Source organism: Hemiscyllium ocellatum, chromosome 3, assembly GCF_020745735.1.
Source record: "Hemiscyllium ocellatum isolate sHemOce1 chromosome 3, sHemOce1.pat.X.cur, whole genome shotgun sequence".
Taxonomy (NCBI): domain Eukaryota; kingdom Metazoa; phylum Chordata; class Chondrichthyes; order Orectolobiformes; family Hemiscylliidae; genus Hemiscyllium; species Hemiscyllium ocellatum.
The window spans coordinates 77,809,868-77,835,457 of NC_083403.1; the positions used below are offsets into that span (position 1 = coordinate 77,809,868).

Sequence of the window (25,590 nt, forward strand, 5' to 3'; positions counted from 1 at the left end):
TTATTTGGGGGAAAAACATTTCAAAACCTTACTTTTCCTGCTTGACATCCATTTCCTAGAGAGTTTTTCATGTATCACCTCAAAAGGTTTTTTGTTAGAAGTGTTATGTAATTACATGCACTTTGGATTGCAAAATGAAACAATGTCAGCACACTGGTGGACAGTGATTGCTATTGATATCCTCTCTCAGGCCACAGAATGTGCTATATAAATATGTATATTTCTTTTCCCTTGCTTTCTATTGTTCCTGTCAATCAGTGGAGTACAGCAACAGGTTTGTTTTTCCTGTTTAACAGAAAGCTGTTGAAGGATGTCTTTTCACTTTCAAAGGGTACGGAGATATGAATCACGTCAGATCCATGACATTAGAGTTCCTAAGCAGAGTTTTATTAAATCTTTAAATGCATAAATGCATTTTTCACAAAATTATCAACATTTTGATAAATCTGGTGAATGTAATGGTCAACTTAGCTTTGCAGGATTGATCGACAATAGGAATCTATCCACCTTGTTATACAGCCTCTAACTGTTGAAACTGAAATAATGGAATCTGTTTATCCATTTTAAAGCGTGTCAAGGAATTTAAAGAGCAGGATTTTTTTCCTCTGGTTTTTCAATTGAGACTGAACCCCTGCTGTTCAGTACCCTGCTGAGAGGTTTATGAGGCCTATATTTTCCGATGAAAGATATTTGGACTCCCTTTTCCTACAGTGAATGCAGCAAGCATGGAATGATGTGTGTAACATGCTTACTCCATACCAGCAGAAATAGCCAAAAATTGGATTGGAGGCGGGAATTCTGGAATTGAGCCCACCCAGTACTCTTAATGGTCTTCCAATTTATCTGAATCACTGAAAATAAGGGAGAAAGCAATTTTATTCAGCTTATTGCCTTAGTACTGATTTTGTTTTACTTTTATTTTGCTTCAGGATATCTGTTCTGAGAAAGGAACCATCAACATGCAACAACGAAGAAGTTTCTAGGGGCAATCGTAAAAAGAGGCAAAAACCAGTCTCTACAACAAGAGGAGACATTAAAGAAAATGGAGAGATGCTAAAGGAAGAAGAGGAAGATGTTGTATGTATTTTCTCCTTTCTGCTTCAGAGAGTAATTTGTTACACTGTACCTTATGCAGAAACCAATCAAAAGAATGTTCCAGGAATGCATGCTGCAAGCAAACTAAATTATTAAATATTTCTCAGGATATTGACTCTTTAAAATATTTTGCTCATTCATCATGGACAAAGCTATAACATCAAATTTTCATGAAGATGCTCAGTAAAGTGTAAGAACTGGGGACCAATGTGGAGATGTAGGGTCTTGCAAGTTAGCAAATGTTTAAATAATTTTCCTCAAGCTATGAATCCTATTTCTACTTATCTGGAATCCAGCAAAACCTCACCGGAACAATTCATTTTAAAAAAAAAAACTAGATTTCAGAGTTATATTTTGGAACTGACCACTGGTCAATCACAAATGGGTAAATGCTGGATGTAAAGAACAGTTTTTAAAAAAATGTATTTTGGTAACTGAAATGGACAAATAGTTTTTAAAAGCCAAGGACCATTGAAGGATACTGTACTTTCTGCAGTCAAGTAACCTGATCCTCGTAACTGCTGTATATTCAGCAGTGAGCAGATGAGCTGGAGCTAATAGTGTGTATGAATGGAGTCTGCAACAAGTCGATAATTGGTCTTTACAATAGTGACCAGTTATCGATGATAAGGGTGCGGTTAGAACAAGATAGTGAGAAAGCATCAGATCTTTGCATGGTGGGGAGCTGTCTCTTTTCAGAGTAAAACATGTTAATCTCAAAGAACTAGCTTATTTTTTCCCTAGCAGTTGTTGTAAACTGTATCTCTTAACCAGTAAGACATAGACTTACAAATGTGAACCAGCCACCCTGTACCTTCAGCAAATGAAAGGATTTGGAGAAGGAGTGTCAAAGAGCAGCACATCCTGTCAAGCCAAAGGACCATCTTGGTGAACTCTGTAGACAGAGGACATTGAACTACCTCTCTAGTCTCTCTACACCCATTACATCCATGTTTTATTTCATGTGTACGTTTGTCTGTGTGTGCGCAGAGGGAGGTTTACAAGGGTGTTAGTTTTATCAAGTAGAGTCATATATCGATGATTTATAATTGTTTACCTGTAGCTAGAGCTTATTTATTCATTATAAATAATTATTATTGTGAAACATCGAACCCTGTTCTGTTCTTTAGGGCAACATAGGTCTAAGAGACAGGTAAATGAGTAATTTTTAAAAAGTTTTCTGTAATGACTCTGGAAAGAGTGAGTTTTATTGTTGATGTGCTGACCAAGTAAGGTATGACATACCACCTTTGTGAATTGAGGTGATAGTGTGAGTTGAATTTCTGGAGTAGAAGTTGCTGGGTATTGATGCAATTTGAGATGATGGGCTATTTATACATTTTATAGATCCACATAGTTTCTACTATTTCAAGCTGGCAAGTAATTACAATGCAGATAGATTGGAAACATTAAATACTGTGCAAATAATCGCAAACATAAGGAGCAGCTAAATTCTGGATGAAATCTGTGCAGAAGAACTTGCATTATTATATAATAGTTCCAGTTGTACCAACCTCTCTGATACTGTTGATTTGACGGTTGGACATTTAATCTCATGCTCAATTTAATCATTGCATTTTGCACTGTGAAATATTTTGTGGGTAAAGGATGCATGCTGGCCATAATATCACTGTGGAGAAAGTGAGGACTGCATTCCTGATGAAGAGCTTATGCTCAAAACGTTGGTTCTTCTGCTGCTCAGATGCTGCCTGATTAGCTGTGCTTTTCCAGCACCACGCTTTTCAACCATAATATTGTTATACCAAGATGGACAGTCTCTCTACTTCCCCTACCCCATTGATCACAACAAAAAATAAAAACATATTTTCCAATTACCTAGATGGCTAATCACATGCCCAATTTTAATTGGATTTTAACTATATGGTTATAGACCATGGAAGGAAGAACTTCAATGGAAACTGTCAGTGACTGACGATAATGGCTTGTTGCTTGATGGTGGCATCACTATTCTTGGGAGGTAGGAGGGTATATTGGAGAGTTATCATTTGCTAGAGGTTAGTTTAACTGAAAGCTGTGCCCTCCTTGTTTTGTTTGGAGCTGAGAGAATGGAGTGATTCCAGTTCCGAGGAAGATCGGGTAGAAGTAGAGAAATTAAATTGACCAATGCCAAGCTGGCAGTTCATGGTGAGAAGGTTATGTGAAGATCAGTGGACAAAGTGAGATATGTAGAAATGAAAAAACAATATTAATGGATAAAAGGAGTCTACCTCAAAGGGACTAGAGTGGTGAAATCCTGGCGAAAACATACCGCAAAGGCAAGTTAAAAATTTATGCTTGGCGTTATGCTCGAAGTTACTTAAAGTGGAGGTGTAAGGAAATGAAGCTGCAGACTCCATTGTGGTGGCTGGATATTCAAGATAATCACACCTATAGACATAAAGTATTGGTACATTCTTTAAATCTATATAATTGATCACATTGTGTGTTGTTGGCTGATACAGTGTTGCTTACCATTTGATTGTCGTGCAACAATGAATGTGGCACTCTGGAAATACACTTGTGTAACAATTCATTCATAATTCTTAATGAAAAATCCAACAATATAACAGGAAGTATCTGGAGTATGGTGGATCCAAAACATGACAGTGAAATTTTCAAATGGCATGCAAATAGAGTAAAATTGAGCCAGAGAAAGTTGCCAATTAAAATGTATGACCATGTGAATGGATGGACATATATTGAAGGATCAGATAGTGGATGGGAGTACAAAGCTCTGTAGAGGTAGAGCGGAACTTCAGAGTAGGCATTTAAAGAAGAGAAGTGGCAATGAATTAAACTCTAAAAGCAAAAATATTGGATTAAAAACTGAAAAAAGTGAAGAACAGTTCACCTGACAAAGGAGCAGCTCTCTGAAAGCTTGTGGTTTCAAATAAACCTGATGGACTATAATCTGGTGACGTGTGACTTCTGACTTTGTACACCCCATTCCAACACTGGTACCTCTACATCATGATGATTATACAGCATAGGACTACTTGTGTTCTAAACAGCATAAGCAGGAAAAATCCAACTGGGCCAATTATCACCCATCAGTGTACATTCGATTATCGGGAAGTGATGAAAGGTGTATCAACAGTGTTCTCAAGCAGCATTGGCTTAGCAATAACCTGCTCAGTGACAGCCAGTTTGGGTTCTACCAGAACAACTCAGTTCCTGCCTTGGTTTTGATGTGGACAAAAGAGCTGAGTTCCAGAAATGAGGGAAAAAGTGACAGCCCTTGACATCAAGGCTGTATTCAACTGTGTGTAGCATCAGGGAGACAAAGGGAAAATGAAGGCAATGGGAATTGAGCAAACTCTGCACTAGTTGGAATTGTACCTGATAAAGGAAACCAGTTGTAGTTGTTGGAGTTCACTAAACTCAGCTACAGGACATCTCTACAGGAGCTCCTCAGAATAGTGCCTTAGGCCCAACTATTTCAGCTGCTTCATCAACGACCATCTTTCTATCACAAAGACAGAAGTGGGAATGTTCGCTGCTGATTGCAGAATATTCAGCACCATTTGCGACTCCTCCAATACTGAAGCAATCCATGGTCAAATGCAACAAGACCTAAATGATTTCTGGACTTGGGCTGAAAAGTGGCAAGTAACAATGACCCTATCCAACAAGAGAAAATCTAACCATTATTCCTTCGCATTCAATAGCATTACCCTTACTAAATTGCCCCCACTGTCAAAATTCCGGGGATTCTCATCCACTGATTCTCATCACTGAGAAACTGAACAGGACTAGCCATACTTATACAGTAGCTATAGCAGCAGGTCAAAGGTTAAGAATACTGCAGTCAGTAACTCACCTCACTCCCAAAGCCTGTACAACATCAACAATGAATACGTCAAGAGAATGCTGGAATACTCCCCCACGGTGCATCTCCACTGATATTTAACAAGTTTGACACTATCCATGTCAAAGCACCCTCCTTGATTGGTACCACATCGGAGGAAAAGAGGAATACTGTAAGGAGACCACATTGATGTTTTCAAAATCATGAGCGGGCTGAACACAGTAGATAGGGTCAAGCTGTTTTCATTTGTAAATGGAACAAGAACAGGAGAATGTAGATTTAAAGTGATGTGCAAAAGAAGCAAGGGTGATGTGAAAACACAGTTAGTCAATAGGCTATGGAATGTACTGCCCAGAAATGTGGTGGATCCAGGTTCAGTTGAGACATTCAAGAGGGTATTAGATGGTTTATTGGATAGTAATAGTGTGCAGGGATGTGAGGAATTTGCAGAAAGTTAGCACCGGCTAATAAAGCTAGTGCAGGCATAATGGACTGAATGGCCTTCTGTTGCACCATAATAATTCTGTCACTCTAGCAACAACATTAGGTACCAGCAGTGTGTACCATCAGCAAGATCCACTGCAAAAATTCACCAAGGCTCCTTAGGCAGTATCTTCCACAGCCAGTACCACCCAGAATGATAAGGATAGTAAATACATGGGAATGCTACCCACCTGTAAATTCTCTTCTCTTCCAAGCCACTAAATCCTGACTTGGAAATACAGTATTGTTCCTTCAATGTTGCTGGATCAAAATCATGGACTACCACCTTAACTGTATTATAGTTCTTAATAGACTGCAGCAGTTCAAGAAGACTGCTTAAAACCACTTTGTCAAGGGCAACAAGGGTGGGTAATAACTGCTGGCCCATCTAACAGCTCACATTATTGAATTGTTATCACATTCATTAAAAATGGGGACCATATAATCACTGTCAATTGTTGTAAAGATCCATCTGGTTAACTAACGTCCTTCAGGGAGTGATATTTGCTGTTCTTTCCTGGCCTGGCTTATGTGTGACTCCAGATCCACAGCAATGTGGTCGACTGACTCTTAACCGCCTTTTGGGCGAATAGAGATTGACCATAAATGCTTGTCTCCCAGTAACATCCCCACCCCAATAAATAATTTAAAATGAGAAAGTGAAAAATGAAAGCAGAAACAAGAATATTGGAGTAAAACTTGCAAAGAAAAGGTTACAAATTGAGGCAGTGGTTGCACTCTGAAATTGTTGAACTCAGTAATTCCAGCCAGTTGTAAAGTGGTTAATCGACTGATTGAAGTACTGTTTCTTGAGCTTCCGTTGAACTTCACTGAAGTAGTGTGACAGGCCAAGAGCAAAGATGTCAGCATGAGATGGGGAATGAAAATGACAGGTGACCAAGGCTGGTGAACTGAGGTAGTTCACAAAACATACACCCGATGAGCAGTGAATTCAGTATACTCAATTGAAAGTTATGAAAAAAGTTATGCTTTACCTGGGTGGAGTATTTGTGGCTTTGATGGTGAGGAATAAGGAGGTTAAGGGCAGGTATAACATTCCCTATGCTATCATTAAAAGGTGACCTGTTTCATTAGATAATTGACCCTATTTGGATAAGCTGTTTACTGCTTATTAGCCTTGTCTCCTTCGAGTTTAAACTCCTTAGGATTAATTGATCATTGTTCACTTATCGCAGATTTTTTTGACCAGTTACAATCACATTTGTTCTGATGTTGCAAGAAATAGAGGGGAAGGTAATGCTGATTGGATTATGATTCTGTGCAAGAAAGCAATGGATAATAGCTAGTAGTTGAACATTTTCTTAATTTTGACTTTATTTGATTAAGTCAATAAATAAGCTTGTTACAACTGTCGTGGTCAGGATTACACTGATGGGCAATTCTCTCTCGACAGCCTTCAAGGTACTAGGCGAACATATGATGTATCCCAGAGGCAGAATTCTTATCCTGAATAGTTAGCCAAAGTTCTGCTTTGATACAGTTCAGTAGCCACATTAAAGCTATGCCCAGAATCAGTTAAGTGACTACCGTAGTTGATTATTAAGTGGCACCACATACAGACCATCAGGAGTTTCTACATGAAAGACAGTAGAAGAGCCAGAAAACCAGCAGATGTGTGCTATCAATTGCATAACTAGGCATGATTGATTTGAATGTTGTGGCCTTCTCAATATGCAAACCAAGCTCTAAAGCGTGATTCTCAAGAGTGTCACTGAATCAGTCATTCCACGAGGATGAGTAACGTAGCAAATGACATCAGTAACATGCATGCAACACACAATGGATGAAATAAATGCATTGATTTTAAATTTGAACATGGCATTTTATTTTTAAAATGCACAATCTTCACTAGTGATTAAATACTTAGTTAGATGTTTGCAAGATCAAATTCAAATCACTATGTCAGGATGTGTATCACAAATGATACAGCAATCCTCTTAATCCATCCCTCTTTTCCACCCCCCCCCCCCCAACCAAAAAAAACTCTGAAAATCTTGGTCACATTTAAACTTTGCCTTTGGAACTGTGCATTTAGGATTTCAAAGTAATTATTTCTGATAAATTTATTTAATCTTGGCACTGCTGCTGAACTTCCAGGTACTAAGTATCAAAAATTGCATTTGTGACTGCAAATTGATATAGGTCTTGAGTCATTGGAGTTGACTTTACTTCTTTATTAGTCAACTTTGAACAATCTTTCTTGTATTAACTTGTTTACTGCCACAGCTTTCTAAAGAGAGTAACATATTAGAGATGTTTGTTAACAAAACTGAACACAACTTTATTATCAAATGATATCGAACCATGTGAGGCAATTTGAAATGTGTCCACTTCCATAAGTGAAACATGCACAAAGTACTCTGCTTCTGTACTCATTCATTTTCAAAGAATACTTCAGCATGGGAAATAAAGACAGATGAATGAACATATGAGAAAGTTCAATGCGGTAATGGACTTTTTGTTTGTTTCCATTGGTATTCTTGATCCCTGCTACTGTTCTGCCATATGAGGAATAGGAGTAATTACAGAAATGCTTATTAAAAGTTGTTTGGAGAAAATTTGTTACAGAGAGATGGGGAAAACGCTTTTGAGCAACATCCATTTCAAAAATCAAAAGAGAAATTAACGTTGATAGTGTTGCCAACCTTTTTGTCCTTTTGATTAACAGTTGTAATGAATGTGTGGATTTGGCAGAACTGCAGGTTCTTGAAAAGAAAATCGCTAATATTAAAACCTAAATTTTAAAAAAAAATTCAGCTGTAAAGCATTTTATCTTGAGCAGCTTTTTGAATTTCTGTTTGCATCACCAGTGACTGGCTTGACTGAATTGAAAGACATTCCATTGGCAAATAAGCATTGTGTTATTAAGAAAGTTGATTGAGTATGTTTTACTTAATGATAGACATTTTTTTAAAAATGTCTATCTTCATGTGTGCTATGAAGCCATTGTGTGATTTGAAGTGCAAGCAGACTTTGAGAGAATGGACAGACTCAGCAATTATGTGGTTTGGTGGAATCCCAAGCTATTTGTCACCAAATATTTGCTCAATGCCTGCAAGTTACAAACATTGAGACGGTACTCAAAAGCAATTCACAGTTTAGGATGGTTGAAATTCTTACAGCTCTGCTCTGCAGTCAACTCGCACGTTAATCTGTAGTGAAAGGGCACAAATAACCATTGTTAGGGTGAGTGAGCACAAATGGGCTGGCCACTGACCGCTCAAGTTTTTGCTTTGTCTGCCATGGTGCCTTTAAGAATTACTAGCATGCTGTTTTAAGTAGTGCATGCTCCATCCATTTGTACCCCAGCTTGACATCAGGATGCTACCTGAAGCATGCTCAAAGCACTGCTGCTGTCCACATTCAATTTCAATGCAAACTTCAGCATGGGAAATAAAGATAAATTTCAATGAACATGTGAGAAAGTTGACTGTGGTAATGGACTTTTTGCTTGTTTCCATTGGTATTCTTGATTCATTATACTTTTCTAAAACATGTGAATAGGAGTAATTGAAGAATTGCTTGTCAAAGGTTGTTTGGACAGAGGGATGGGGGAAAGACTTTTGACTGCTGAAGGCAAATTCTACTACAGCACTGAATGACAGCTTAAGAATTGGGATCATTCTATATTTTGATTACACAGTGCTTATATGAGGAATGCTTTGATGTCTCTGAGTTTGACTGGAAGGAATGTGATCACAGGTTAGCAACATGGGATTCAGGAAGAAGAATAGGCCATTCAGGCCTTTTGAGTTTGCTCTGCGTTTCCATGAAATTGGTTTATCTGTTTGTGGTCTCAACTCCTTTCTATTTGTCCCATCTCCAATGATTCTGGGCTCTCTCTTGTCTGTTACAAAGCTGTCTGAATCAGCCTTGAATAAAGCCTTCTCTGTTTCCTAGGGAAGAAAATTGCACACACTTCTGACCCAGAGAGCAAATGAAAACCTCATTTATGTGTTACAGAAGTGATGATATACTGTCCCCTAGTTTCAGTCTCTTCACACGAAGAAGCATTTCAGAGTACGTATCCCTGTCAACCCCCTTCATAATTCTGTTCCAATAAGAGATCACCAACCGTTCTTCTAAACTCCAGTAATGTATGCCCAACCTGTGCAACATTTCTTAAAAAGATAAACTCTGTATAGAGGAATGAGTTGGGAAAATGAAACATTCTCTTGAATTGAGTTTTATTTATCCCTAGTATAAGAGAATAGTTCAGATTGTGGATTAGGTAAGATGATGCTCTGTTTACCAGTGAACATGTCATTAAGAATCCCTGGAATCATAGAATCCTTACAATGTGGAAATAGGCTCTTCGGCCCAACAAGTCCACACCGACCCTCCGAACACTAACCCAGAAGAGCAATTCTCCAAACCTGTTATCCTATGTTTACCCCCTGACTAATGCAGGGAGGATAAGTGAGGACTGCAAATGCTGGAGATCAGAGCTGAAAAATGTGTTGCTGGAAAAGCACAGCAGGTCAGGCAGCATCCAAGGAGCAGGAGAATTGACGTTTCGGGCATAAGCCCTTCTTCAGGAATCTTCAGGACTAATGCACCTAACCTAGACATCCCTGAACACAATGAGCAATTTAGCATGGCCAGTTCACCTAACCTGCAGATCTTTGGATTGTGGGAGAAAATGAGAGAAACCCACGCAGACACTGGGAGAATGTGCAAGCTCCATACAGACAAGCTGGAATTGAACCTAGGTCCCTGGCAATGTGAGGCAGCAGTGCTAACCACGGGCAACCGTGCCATTCCATTTAAGATTGCTTGAACCTTCCAAGCCAAATGGATGTAGTAAAGTGTAGTGTTGAGACTGGTTGAACAGAATATTATTTGTGTAATTTTTAGGAAGAAAAACAAGGAGAGCTGAAGGTGCTGAAAATAACTCAGAACAACCATGTCCGAGCGCGGAGAAAAAGAAAAGGTGATTCTGGATTATTGAAGCAAAGTAAGTTGTTATAAAACAAAATAATGCACAAAAAGAAATTGGTAATTATTTTATTACCGCTGTTGTTTCTTGAGGATTATATTTTGTAATCAAAATGAATTTGGTTTATAATTGAAGATGCAACTTGAACAAAGACTGTATCAAGCAAAGACCGAAATTGCTGAAGAAACTCAGCATCATTTCTGAACTGAAAACAAAGTTAATGTTTCAAATATAGTGAGCCTTCTTTAGAACTGATAGCTAGGAATAATTGGTATATATGCTGAAGATGTTTAGAATGGAATATGTGCTCATGTTATTGTTACTGTGATTGAGTTGATGTAGTCAATATTATGGGATATTTAGACTCATGTGGATGTTTTCTATATGAATGTAAGCAATGGTTTATGTTGATTTTTGTCTTGATCAGCTTCATTCAGTTCCCTAAAGTATGAAATGTAAACAGAGACAGTTACAGCAGAAAGGAAGAGTAGTAATTTTATTTTAAATTCTTGTTGTTTTTAAGCTAGTAACAAGCCCATATTTGTAGTGTTGTATACATGCACTTTATAACCTTAATTGTATTAGCTGTCAGTGTGGATATGTATTTTTTACCAAAAGAATGTTTAAAATGGGTCTTACCTTTGCTACACAGAAACTGGAAAGTCGGTGTTGTAGGTTTAATAATATCTGATAATAGAGCAGTTTTAATGCAGATTTAGAAATATCAAGCTTTTTTGGGCCATTGAACTCTAGTGAAAGAGTCATTAGACTCAGTCAAGTCACTAGAATTCAAATCTGATATTCAGATAGTATCGACTAGATTGGAGAGCCACAGGATTGGGCTGGGTGCGGATTTTACACCCTATCTTATGCAACAAAATGGGGTAATGTGTAAAAGTAGAAGTTGTATCGTATTTTGTAAGTTAAAATTGACCCATTTTATGACCCAGATATGCTGGTGTTGTCTGAGGTTCTAATTGGAACACTATATGCTAAGTAGTCCCTTGTGTGGAGAGTGTAGAGGTGAATAGGAGGAGTGATCAAGGGAACGCTGGACTAGGCTGAACCTAGAACTGTGTGTTATCTGTCAGTAGATAATGATATGCTTGTTATGGGAGACAATAGTATATGAATCCTTATTAACTATTTAAAAGTTATCATGTAGTTCAATTTCTATTTTGAAGAATTTGCAAAGCACGTTATAAATACCAAGCATGCTAAACTTGTGTTCGATACGATTTCCTGCAGCTTTAACGTTTGGTGGAAAGAGAAAAGCCTGGTGTTGGGCATCTTATTTGGAAGAGGAAAAGGCTGTTGTTGCACCGACTAAACTTTTTAGAGAGGTTAGTTTCAATATACGTGACTATTGAAGTTGTGACATCTCCGAGAATATGTGTGCATGTTATGTGGTAAAATTATACACCTATGTTTGTACATTCCCCGTCCCCAAAAAGTGCCTTAAGATTTTGAGGGCTTCATGTACAGGTGCATCCATTAAAATAAACTGTATTTGTGGATACATAACAATATAGAGGCATGAGTAACTCGCAGCCTCCAGGCCAATTTCATTAGACACTCTCTGTATTAGCATGTGAAAAATAAAGCTTCTTGCTCTCACAATAAAACAAAACTCCCAATATTTTCATGATTTTGGAACTAGTAGGAACATAGGAGCAGAAATATTGCATTAAGCCCCTCAAGCCTGCTCTGCTATTCTGTATTATCTCTGATCCTATACCTAACCACTAAATTCTCAAGCTATCCCCATATTCCTTAGTGTCACTCATAACTAGAGACCTATCAGTCCCTCTCTTAAACTTACTTAATGACTGAGGCCTAAATGACGTGGGTTATAGTAGAATTTGTGGCAGAATCATAAAAGATGTCTGGCAAGGCCCAACTTGACATCGTGAGCAACTAGCTGCATCTTTTATGCATTTACTGAGAAATGAGAGTTTCTTGCAAGGCAGTGCAAGTTTCAAAATGCTTCATTAATGCCACAGCTTGCCTCATTAATATTCAACAATGTATCTTACCAAATACACTGAGCAAGCAAGGTGTTGGGATTTCTTTAATATGGAAGTTAGAGCATATACTTGGTGACTTCAGCTTGCTGCTTGCTCGAAAGAAGTTTCCATGATGGATCTCAAACACCAGTATCTCAGGTCACAGTCAACTGGCACCAGGCCCATGCTCCCCATGTCCATGAATATTGTAATCTGACATGCCAGCCTCTAACAATCCTCACAGCAGATCTCCAATCCACTTACAGGATGCTTCTGCATGTTAATGTTGCTCCCTGGGCTGCGCTGGCAGCTATCATCGTGATGTTGCTACAAGTATACTTTACACCAAGGGAGATGCATTCAGCTCACGATCTGACCACAGCTGCAACTCTGGGCTCTCTCCTTGCTGGAGGGGGCAGGGGAGACTCCCAGTACAGTAAGTTGAGGGCAACTTCTGATACCCATTCAGAGGCTTGAACATGATCAGTCAGTCACTTTGGCACAAATGCCTCCACCTGAGGAGTGAATGTCAGTCAGTCCAGCCCTGTACCTGTCTTGACATTCTGTTTCTATTATAGTTTGTTTTTCCTCCAGATTTAAGAGAGAGGTAGGTGTTACAGGAGATTAGTGTGTGATACAGCTGTTACTTTTTGGTGTAGGTGGGAAGTTGGCCCAAGTGGTAGGCAGCATAGGGCATGTGGTATCTGGGTTTTGATGGATGACAGTGAGTGGTGGATGATGATGATGCAGATGTGAGTAAGAGCATGAGCCTTCGTGGGAGATGGGTGCAGTATGGGAGATAGACAGTGAGTGAGAGGTGTCATTAGAAAAGCTGTGCTGTGGAGGAGGTCCACATTCTTCCTACAGTACAGCGTATTCCTCCAGAATGCTGAGGCTAACCCAACCTCCGACCAGGCTCCCATTGATCTGGCATTGTGGCTTTCACTCCTGGTTCTGAAGGAAGGGAAGTTCCTACCTGCACCCCACCCTGTCCAGCAGGACCTCCAGGTCCATCTCTGCCGTATCTGGGGCACAAGTCAGAAACTATGCAAGGTAGCTCCAGACTGTGACAGTCCTTATCCAGGAGCACAACAGCTTTTAAAGATGGTGCCAGCACCAGGGATACTGATCAATTCTGGGATGTTGACAGAGTGAGAATTATTCTGGGGATGATACCCAGTAAGATGGGCCAAAAATTAGGCAGAGGTGACATAGGGTTGAGGTAGTAGGTTGGTTGGCTAAGATATGCCAAGAGAGTATACTGGGTCTCACAGTGAAAGATCTGCCAGAAGTCTCAATGCAGCTAGTACTTAGCCAAACAAGGTAAGATTGAACCTTGGACTTCCAAAGCCTCGGGTCTACAGAATTTTAAAGATTGACCAACCTCGGAGTGAAGAGGCTTGCCTTCTAATCTAAAGCAGTGTCCCCGGCTTTACATCTTTTCTGTAATTATTCTCACCAATCCTTTAAGAATTTTTTACAACGTCTCCTCATATAACAGTCCAAGCTTCCCAGGAATCAGTCTGGTGAACCTCCCTTGTACTCCCCCGTGATAAATATATCCTTTCTCAGACAAGAAGACCAGCACATAATTCTCCAGGTGTGGCCTATACAACTGAAGCAACTTTTTTGCTCCAGTGCCTAAAACCTATTTAAATAAAGACTAACATTCTTTTGAGTTGTTTGCTGCAACTGAAGGGAACTTCAAGATTAAAGTTATGGACATCTGTTCTAATATTTGATTGTTACCAGATTTCTTTTAATTATGATCCTATGAAGTACTTTGTATTGTTTTGCTGTTTTTGACTTGACAGTACCTGAGGTCTGCTGACAGACTCCTTTTTGCTTTCGTCACCCAGTGGAAAATAGCCAAGCAGATCAAGAATATTTTTGTCTTAATCTTGTTGTCATTTTTTTTCTAGTGCCAGTCATTTCCACAGAGCAAAAATGGATTTAAAGTTGGAATGAAGCTTGAAGGGATTGACCCCGAACATCCATCCATGTATTGCGTTCTTAGTGTGGCTGAGGTTTGTCTTCAAACAGCATATTTTGATAAAGTAGCTAGAAATATGTAAGTGTATTTACAAATATAGCATAGGAGATACCTGGAATTAACCACAAGATCTTCTTTCTAAAGACTTGCAATGCTGCATTTCAATTTCAATTCCAATTCGGTCTTGTCACATTTTGCGATCTGCGGATGTGTATTTTTCAACATTAATGATAGACATGTTAGTGATTTGTGGATATTACAGTTTGGAAATAAAACTCCAGTAAATTTCTGTTTCAACTTATTTTACTACTTGATATAGCTATGGGCAATAATCCCTTTATAAATTCCTCAGCCATAAAAACAGAAAACATAAATCCAGCTTGAGGGCATCAACACGCTTTCTGGACCTTTTATGTTTCTGGAATTTTATTTTCAAAAATTGTTATTTTGGAGATTAAAAACCTGCGGAGGTTCTATTGCACGGGTGTTTGTGTCTGCCTTATTCCAATTTTTGGATTTTTATTTAAAGTTCATCATGGCATCAAATGTCCATTGACTGCAGTTTCTGATATGCGTAGCTGCTGAATATTGCTTGTTTTGATAATGTAGATGGAAGTCCATCCCAGTTGAGGAGTCTGTTAGCAAATATTAATTAACTTATTACTACAAGTTCTTCTGTGTCTGAAGGGTTTCTACCGGGTGTTCAGGTTTCCTCCAGTTCTCCAAAGTTGTGCAGGTTAAGTGGATTGACTATGGTAAATACAGGGCTATGGAGATAGGGTTAAGAGTAAGGGGTGGGGTGGGTTTGGGTGGGAGGATTGTTGTTTAGAGGGTTGTTGGAGACTTGATGGACAAAATGGTCTCTTTGCACAGAGATTCTTTTGAAAGTAGGTTCATTGACAATTTCAAAACTGAGATTGACAGGTTTCTGGTCAGCGGTCTTAATGTTTACAAAACCAGGGTGGGTACCTTCAGGTGTAAATTAGCCATGATCTAATCAAATGACAGACCAGACCTGAGGGACCTGGTTTAAACTTATCTTGTACCTAACAGCATTTATTAAATCAAAGACCTCTGTTTAAATTAGAATGTTATGGTGTGGAAAGAGGCCATTTGGCCCATCGAGTCTCCACCATTAAAACCAGATACATTTTTGACACAACAGCAAAAACCCAACTAATGCAGAAATCAGTTAGTTTTTTATAAAAAGTAATTTGATCATTGTTTTCAGGAATAAGTGTATTGGCAAAGGTTTAAATTATTTTAAACTAAAGCTATGATACTTCTCTTTGCAGAAGGGAATGGGAATAGATTATTTTTGATACACTGACTAGAGTTCTTTTTAAAAGACTTGAGATTGTAGCATGGAAGAGTAATGAAGCACTGCCCTAGGGTCTGAATCTGTGGTTGAACTGGGCTAAGCTTCCCTGCAGTGTGGAGGGGTTTTGGTTTGAGAAGCACAAAATTCCATCAAGTCACAAAGGACGCAGAAGTCTGAGATATCAGTGTAACCTTGACAGAATATGTGCATGAAAAAAGGAAGAATTGACATATTGAGCATCTGCAGATGGCACAGTCAGAGGACATGCAATATATTTTTTAAAATTCTATACACCAGTTTCCTGAGTATTTCCTACTTTAAATAAAAGAGAGGGAGTTAAAATATAAGGAAATACAAATGGCTTAGGAGCTCTGATGAGGACAGAGATTCTAACTTGATTGCTTCACTGCTGGCCACATTTTTAAAAACCTGGGCTTGAGACTATTAGCATAAATTAGGTGCATTGATGGTATTTTCAACTACATCCAAAGCTTTAAATTTTAGAGCAATATTTTCCCTTTCTGTGGGTTGTGGATTGAAGAGGGTGATGTAGACAGCCCATTTGCACAATAACTGGGCATATATTGTGGGGAAAAAAAAGCTTCTGTTGTCATTCCACCATCCCATTGATTTCTATTCTGAGAATAGCAAGTTCATGCTGGAGTGTGCACTAGTGTATTTAATGTTGAATAATAAAGTATACTTAGACAGTTGTATTTTGCTTTGGGACATAAGGTGAAACTTGAAATTCTTGCTCGCTGATGTCATTCTGTCAATTCCAATTTCTTTGCTGGCATTAGTGTAGGGCTGGGATTATAGACTCACAAAGTGCTTGACCTCATGGTATTTTGCAATTTAGGATAACTGGTTGGAAACTTTGTGTCAGAATTGTATTCCAAAATCCTTTCTCCTCCTGTCTTATCGCTCTGATTTGCACTGTTTTACAATTTGATGTAATTTCAATTTATAAGGAAACTTGATTGATAAATTTCTGAGATGCTGAATATGAGATTTACCAATAAACTCACCTTATAGGTGTGTGGCTACAGAATAAGGCTCCACTTTGATAAATACTCTGATTGCTATGACTTCTGGGTAAATGCTGACTCATCGGATATTCACCCTGTGGGATGGTGCGAGAAAACAGGACATAAACTTCACCCTCCCAAAGGTAAGTTCCAAAGTGATTTCAGAAAAGTTGACATTGATTATTCACAAATCCTTTTTTTTAAAGGGATCACTAAAATTACTGTTAAACATGGGGAACGGTATAATTGACTAAATAGGCTGCAAGGATCACCCTAGACTAGCATTCTGTTCTCTTCACGATAGAAGTTTAGCCTGACTGTTTCATACCCGACAAGCTGCTGTGGAGTGAAACACCTTTAATAGATAACATGGGATGTCCGTGAAGAGCAAAGAATCATTGGTCATGAATTTTTGCTTGTTTTTCATAGTTGGCTTTTAACCTTTTAAGCCATGTAGCGCACGTTAACATACAAGGTGAAGAAAATGCCATCTAGTTCATCCTATCCCAACTCCGGGTGAAGGCTGTGTTAAAAGTACTTCATTTTTAATTTGACTGGATTGTTGGAATGCTCACAAGTTTGCCACTAATAGCTATGCTTTTTTTCCACTTATTCTTAATTTATTTTTAACTGGATTAAACATAAGCACTTAGATTAGTTTTTAAATGCCATAAATTTGATTCCTTTTGATTTACTGTGTTTTGGTTCTGTTCCCAACAAATAAAAGGTTAAAAGATCAGGATTAAACATGGTAAATGCAGGGTTACTAGGATAGAATTCGGACTGGGTCTGGGTGGGATGCTGTTGAGCCATTGCAGATTGTATGGATTGAATAGCCTCTTTCCACATAGGGATTTGATTCTATGATATGAATGACATGGTATAGAATCCCTACAGCGTGGAAACAGTCTATTGGGCCCAACAAGTCCACACTGACCTCTCTGAAGAGTAAACCACCCAGACCCATTCGCCTACTGCTCTAACTTTACCCCAGACTAGTACACTTAATTTACACATCCCTGAACACTATGGACATTTTTAACATGGCCAATGTACCTCACATCTTTGGATTGTGGGAGGAAACTGGAGTACCCAAACGGAACCCATGCAGACATGGGGCAGATGTTCAAACTCCACACAGATGGTCGCCCAAGGCGGGAATTGAACCCTGATCCCTAGTGTTGTGAGGCAACAGTGCTGCCCACAAATGATTACAGAAAACTACAGTGTGACCAAAGGTTGGAATGATTAAGGATATATTTGATAAACTGGAAAAGTTCATGGTCAACACAAACTCACCATGAAAACAAAAGTGAGAATTCTGAAATTCTGATGTACAGATGCATGTGTTGGGCAATCATTTGTTCTGACCCACAACCATTATTCCCAGATTAGATTAGATTCCTTGCAGTGTGGAAACAGGCCCTTTGGCCCAACCAGTCCACACTGACCCTCCGAAGAGTAACCCATCCGGACCCATTTCCCTCTGACTGATGCACTAGCACTATGGGCAATTTAGCATGGCCAATTCAGCTGACTTGCATATCTTTGGACTGTGGGAGGAAACAGGAGCACCCGGAGAGAACCCACGCAGACACAGGGAGAATATGCAAACTCCACACAGACAGTTGTCCAAGGCTGGAATTGAATTTGGGACCCTGGTGCTTTGAGGCAGCAGTGCCAGCCACTGAGTTGTCTCAAAAGTGAAAAAGCTTGATTGCCACCAAGATGTCCAATTTTATCTCTCTGTGGTAATTTTAATTGAAAGCATCTAATCCCACCAGGTTTATGTATTTAACTAACAAAACCATTATGAACAAATTGTCCTTAACTGATGGTAGCAGCAAAATATGAATTACTGGTATGAATCTATGACCCCACCCCTTCTTAACTACTGACCCATTCACACAAACCCATGTAAAGACCTGGATTTACATAAGAGGGAAAACACAGAGATAATATAGTTTGGTAGAGCCAGTCAGAGTACAGGATTTTGAGTTTTAATTTAATATCTTCCCATTTCCTTTGATCCCCATTCAGTTCATTGCTGACATTACTTGGTTGTTTGTACCAGTGTTTGAGCTTCCAGTCACTGCTTTAAAATTGATCCTTTCAGTAACCTTGAAGGCTTTCTTTTTTCATCCTTTGACAGGGCCATGCGTAGAGAGCAGTTTCATGAAAAAGTGGGTCAAAACAGCGAGCAGGAGCTTTGCTGGTACACCTCACTCAATGGAGAGAGAGAGAGCGAGCGAGCTCTAAATCTTGATGCTTTCCCTTTGAAGATGAGATTCTCTCTGCTGCACTGCTCAAGCACAGATCCTTATCACATGGACAGGGACCAGTCCAAATATTTGCACCCATAATAACTGGCCAATGGAAAGCTGACCAAGCCAGTGTCACTGGTCAATATCACTCTAAACATAAACAAGTGGAGGTGGTTTGTTTGGCTTTTTATTTCACCAAAAAAGCATCTTGCGGAATCTTACAAGAGTCCTTTTTTTTCTTTTAAAATTCATTTATGGGACTTGGGCGTCGCTGGCTGGCCAGCATTGACAGCCCATCCCTGTTTGCCCTTGAGAAGGTGGTGGTGAGCTGTCTTCTTGAGTCGCTGCAGTCCACTTGCTGTGAGTTGTCCTACAAGGGAATTCTAGGATTTTGATCCGACTGTGAAGGAATGACGGCATATGCCCAAGGCAGGGTGGTGAGTGGCTTGGAGGGGAACTTGCAGGTGGTGGTGTTCCCAAGTAGCTGCTGCCCTTGTCCTTCTATGTGGAAGTGGTCGTGGCTTTGGAAACTGCTGTCTAAGGATCTTTGGTGAATTTCTGCAGTCCATCTTGTAGATAGTAGCAGCAATGTGTACTGCATGCAAATGGTGGAGAGATTGAATGTTTGTAGATGTACCAGTCAAGCGGGTTGCTTTGTCCTGGATGGTGTCAAGCTTCTTGAGTGTTGTTGGAGCTGCACCCATCCAGACAAGTGGGGAGTATTCCATCACACTCCTGACTTGTGCCTTGTAGATGGTGGACAGACTTTGGGGTGTCAGGAGGTGAGTTACTCTCCGTACTCCCTAATCTCTGACCTGCTGTTGTAGCCACTGTATTTATGTGGTGAGTTCAGTTGAGTTTCTGGTCAATGGTAACCGCAAAGATGTTGATAGTGGGGGATTCAGTGATGGTAATGCTGTTGAATGTCATGGGACGGTGGTTAGAATGTCTCTTATTGGTGATGGTTATTGTCAGGCATTTGTCTAGCGCAAATGTTACTTGCCACTTGTCAGCCCAAGCCTGGATGTTGTCCATATCTTGTTGTTTTTGAGCACGGACTGCTTTAGTATCGGAGGATGATGCTGAACACTGTGCAATCATTGGTGAACATCCCCACTTCTGTCCTTATGACAGAGTTTTCTTTGAAGAAATCAGTCTTTGTTTGCCTCTATCATTTTTAACTCTCTGAGGAACGAGGGTTATGTTGAGATTTGTGGCAGAATCAGACAAGACGTCTGGCAAGGCCTATCTCAAAGATAGGGTGTCCTGTTCTATCTTTTATGCTTTTCACGGTCTTCTTGATTCAGAGTCTTATTTTCCCAGTTCTGGCCCAGAGTCCAAATGAAAACCACATGTCTGATGAAGAGGTATCAGCAAAATCTGAGGCTAAAAGAAACTGCTGACCAGGATCAGGAGGAAACAATTAGAATTTCTTGCAGGGGGCGTGTAATAAGATTTCATGATTATGAAAGTGTGATGCTGTTGGACATGATTGTGTGCAAAAAGATAGAAGTAGGCACAGAGTCACTTCTTCAAACAATCTCATAAGCTGAATGAATGTGCCACCAACAAGGAATCCTATTCCCCACCAACTGTGGCTGACACAGCCCTCAGCCATGTTCTTACTCATCTCCTGGACTTCTGCCCTCATCCTTCCCCTTCTCCTGGAACAATTCCCCTTGTCCCCTCATTCTATACCATGAGTCTTATCTTTCAAAGAATCATTTCCACCACCTCCAGCAGGTTACCACTACCAGCACAAAGACTACCATCTTCCAGCAGCTTTCAGTTTTGAAGAGGAGTCATATCAGACTCAATATTAACTCAGTTCCTTTCTCCACAAACTGCTAAACCTGCTGTATTTTTCTAGCTCTTTCTGAATATATGTTTGTATATTTATTTCTACACTGTAACTGTATTAAAATATGATTTGTTAATAAGACCATAAGACATAGGAGTGAAAGTAAAGCCGTTCGGCCCATTGAGCCCACTCGCCATTTAATCATAGCTGATGGGCATTTCAACGCCACTTAGCCGCACTCTCCCGGTAGCCCTTAATTCCTTGCAAGATCAGGAATTTATTAATCTCTGCCTTGAAGACATTTAATGTCCTGGCCCCCACTGCGCTCTGTGGCAATGAATTCTGGGGCCCAAAACACTCTGGCTGAAGAAATGTCTCCTCATTTCCATTCTAAATTGACCCCCTCTAATTCTAAGGCTGTGCCCACATGCCCTAGTTTGCCCACATGCCCTAGTTTCCCCACCTAATGGAAACAAATTCTCAGCGTCTACCCTTTCTAAGCCATGCATTATCCTGTAAGTTTCAAGTAGATCTCCCCTCAACCTTCTAAATGATAATGAATACAGTCCCAGGATCCTCAGCTGTTCATTGTATGTTAGGCCTGCCCCATTCCAGGGATCATCCGTGTGAATCTCCGCTGGACCCCCTCCAGTGCCAGTATATCCTTCCTGAGGTTTGGAGTCCAAAATTGGACACAGTTTTCTAAATGGGGCCTAACTAGAGCTGCTTAAACTCTCAGAAGTATGTCACTGCTTTTATATTCCAACCTTTTTGAGATAAATGACAACATTACATTCCCTTTCTTAATTACGGACTCAGCCTGCAAGTTAACTTTTAGAGAATCCTGGACTAGCACTCCCAGATCCCTTTGTACTTAGGCTTTATGAATTTTCTCACCGTTTAGAAAATAGTCCATGTCTATATTCTTTTTTCCCAAAGTGCAAGACCTCGCATTTGCTCAAATTGAGTTTCATCAGCCATTTCTTGGACCACTCTCCTAAACTGTCTAAATTTTTCTGCAGCCTCCCCACCTCCTCAGTACTACCTGCCTGCCCACCTAACTTCGTATCATTGGCAAACTTTGTCCAGATCATTAATATATAAAGTGAACAACTGTGGCCCCAACACTGAACCCTGCGGGACACCACTTGTCGCTGGCTGCCATTCCGAAAAAAAAACTTTTATCCAACTCTCTGCTGTCTGTCAGACAGCCAATCCTCAATCTATGCCAGTAACTCCCCATAAACACCATGGGCCCTCACCTTATTCAGTAGCCTCCCATGAGGCCTTTTGGAAGTCTAAATACATAACATTCACTGGGTTTCCCAGGTCTAACCTACTTATTACCTCTCCAAAGAATTCTAACAAGTTTGTCAGGCACAACCTCCTCTTATTAAATCCATGCTGACTTGTTCTAATCCAACCCTGCACTTCCAAGAGTTTAGAAATCTCATCCTTAACAATGGATTCTAGAATTTTAATAATAGCCAAGGTTAGGCTAATTGGCCGATAATTTTCCATCTTTTTCTTGATCCTTTCTTGACCAAGGGGATTACAACAGTGATTTTCCAATCGTCTGGGACCATTGAAAGATCACAACCAACGCCTCCGCTATTTCTTCAGCCACCTCCCTCGGAACTCTAGGATATAGCTCATCGAGGCCAGGAGATTTATCAATTTTTAGACCTTTTAGCTTTTCTAGCACTTTCTCTTTTTTGTAATGGCTACCATACTCAACTCTGCTCTCAACCCTCCTTAATTGTTGGGATATTGCTCATGTCTTCCACTGTGAAGACTGATGCAAAGTACTTATTATATTCTTCAGCTATTCCCTTATCTCCCAGCACTAACCTTCCTGCATCAATTTGGAGTGACACAGTGTCTACTTTTGCTCCTTGTTTCTGATGCCTTAAAGGAAACGTTTACTATAATTTCTAATAATACTGGCTAGTCTACGTTCATATTTTATCCTCTCCGTCCTTATTTCTCTCTTTGTTTTTGTAGACTACCCAGAGGATAACAATCTTCTGATTTCCCAGTGCTGTTGGCCACTTTTTCAGCTCTCGTTTTCTTTGATACATTTTCTGATTTTCTTTGTCAGCCATGGCAGTCTAATTCTCCCCCACCCCACCCCATCCGGTAATCTTTCTTTTCTTTGAGATGAACCTCTGTACTGTGTCTTCAATTACACCCAGAAACTCCTGCCATTGTTGCTCTACTGTCTTCCCCACTAGGCTCTGCTTCCAGTTGATTTTCATCAGTTCCCTTCTCATGCCCTTTGTAATTACCTTTATTTAACTGTAACACCATTAATCCGATTTTACCTTCTCTCTTTCAAATTGCAGACTGCACTCTACCATATTATGTTTGCTGCCTCCTAAGTGTTCCCTTACGTTCAGATCTTTGTTAAGGCTCATTACATAGCACTAAATCCAGAATAGCCTGCCCTCTTGGGGGCTTCATCACAAGCTCTTCCAAAAACCTATCCTGTCAGCATCCCATGAATTCCCTTTCTTTGGATTCACTGGCAACATTATTCACCCAGTCCACCTGCATATTGAAGTTCTCCCATGATCACCATGACCTTGTCTTTCTGATTTTGTCCTGCCTATTTCCCAGAACATCTTGCGCCTCTGATCCTGACCACTCTTAGGAGGTCTGCACATAATTCCCATTATGGTTTTTTTTTTGCCTTTGTGGCCACCCACACAGACCTCACATCATCTGACCCTAAGTCATTCAGTGCCATAGATTTAATTTCATTCTTAACTAACAAAGCAACTCATCCCCTTTACTCACCTCCCTGTCTTTTCAATAAGTTGTAAATCCTTGGATATTTACCTGCCAGTCCTGAACCCCCTACAACCACGTCTCTGTGATGCCTACCCCAATATAATCATTCATGATGATTTGTGCCGTTAACTCATCTACTTTGTTACAAATACTATGAGCATTCAGGTAAAGTACCTTAATGCTGATTTTCTTATCCTCATGATAACCAACATCTCTTGTAATATGTCCTAAGTTAGCCTTTTTGGCTTCATTCTTAGTCTGCCTTGAACTTAAACTCTGCACACTTGCTAACCTGCTTATCTTTCTACTTGACTCTATACTTCCTGTCGCATTTCCTTTCCTTTCCTCTGATTCACAAGTTTAAAGTCCTAGTGACCACCCTATTTATCCTTTTTGGTAGAACACTGATTCCAGATCGGTCCCATTGGTACAGATCCCCTCCACCCTGGTTCCAAAGCTGATGCCAATGTCCCATGAAATGGAATCCCTCCTTCCCTCACCAATCTCTTAGCCATGTGTTTACTTCCCTAATTTTCTGATCCCTATGCCAATTAGCACATGGCTCAGGCAGTAATCCAGAGATTATGATCCTCTAGGACCTATTCTTCAATTTCCTTCCTCCTATTTGATACTCCCCGAACAGGTCCTCCTTCCTAGCCTTGCCTATGTTGCTTGTGCCAATGTGGACCACAACAACTGGATTCTCTCCCTTCCGCTCCAATATCCTTTCAAGCCAGTTGGAGATGTCCTGCACCCTGGCACCGGGCAGGCAACACACCATGTGGAACTCCCGATCTGGCTGACAAAGAGTACTATCTGTCCCACTAATTATAGAGTCCCCTATTAGAACTGCTTGTCCTTTTGTTCCCCCCTGTTGAATGGCCTTTTGCAACGTGATGCTGTGGTCAGCTGGCTCACCCTGTGCACAGCCCTTTTCCTCATCCATACAGGAAGCAAAGATCGCATCCCTGTTGGACAAGGTCAGGGCTGAGGCTTCTCTACTCCTGCAGTAATAAAATACACACATCCACAAAGAAATTGATCATAGGTAAATAAAAGGGAACACCTAACATTTGTCCGCACCAATAGTTTCAAGGTAACTTCAGATGTAAATGTACTATTTAATTCAACTCATTCCCAAATTTCTTCCCTTTTAGAAAGGATTTTTACTCTCAGAATTGATACTTTTTAAAACACATTAATTAACAAATGGAAATGGAAAATAACCCAGTTCTCGGGGAATAAAAAACAACGTACGATACTTTGACATGAGTATGACATCTTTTGTTTATTCTTTCATGGAACTCCGAATCCCCCTACCTGCCTCATTTATAGTCACACCCTATTCAGATTCCAGATCATCAGTTCTGATCTGAAGTTCTTCCAGCAACTAACACTTGCTGCAGATGTGGTCACTGCCGTTCACAAAGGGATCAGTCAGTTCCCACATCATACAGCTACATCACATCACCTGTCCAGCCATCTCTATATTTATTTATTTATTTATTTATTTAATTAATTAATTTATACAAATTTTTGTACATTTTTACAAATAATATGCCGGATCACAATAGAATGAAGATAAATCTTTTAGAAAACCATTTGGGACTTGTAAGCCCAATCTCATTGTAAGTGATCTTGCTTGTGGAATTAATCATTTGTGAATAATAATATAATGTTGGAACAGAGTTAGACCAAATAGCCCTTTGAGTGTGCTGCACTATTCAGTATAATCATTGTTAATCTCCCTCAATTCCATTTCCTGTCCACTCCCTGAATTCCTTGATTACCTGAGAGATGAAAAGTCTATCCATTCTAACATTGAATATATTCAAGAATGGAGCATCCCAACCCTTTGTGCTGGTGCATGTTTTGGTTTCAAATATTTAATGTTAATTATTAATTTTATATATTTTTAGGATATAAGGATGATGAGTTTAACTGGCCATCATACCTGAAGTTGTGCAAGGCTCAAGCTGTGCCCAAATCCCTGTTTGAAAACCAAAATACGGTAAGAGTATAACATTATTTAGCAAGG

General features: G+C 39.8%; 1 protein-coding gene across 4 annotated transcripts in view; it reads left to right on the forward strand.

Moving 5' to 3' along the window:
- Nucleotides 1-25,590, forward strand: part of l3mbtl3 (L3MBTL histone methyl-lysine binding protein 3) — a 166,651-nt gene that overhangs the window by 45,853 nt on the left and 95,208 nt on the right. For all 4 annotated transcript variants that reach the window (XM_060821224.1, XM_060821223.1, XM_060821222.1 and 1 more), the window contains exons 5-10: nt 930-1,077; nt 10,265-10,364; nt 11,595-11,689; nt 14,275-14,379; nt 16,702-16,837; nt 25,472-25,563. In XM_060821224.1, the coding sequence (XP_060677207.1) occupies nt 930-1,077; nt 10,265-10,364; nt 11,595-11,689; nt 14,275-14,379; nt 16,702-16,837; nt 25,472-25,563 (676 nt within the window). The remainder of the gene's footprint in view (nt 1-929; nt 1,078-10,264; nt 10,365-11,594; nt 11,690-14,274; nt 14,380-16,701; nt 16,838-25,471; nt 25,564-25,590) is intronic.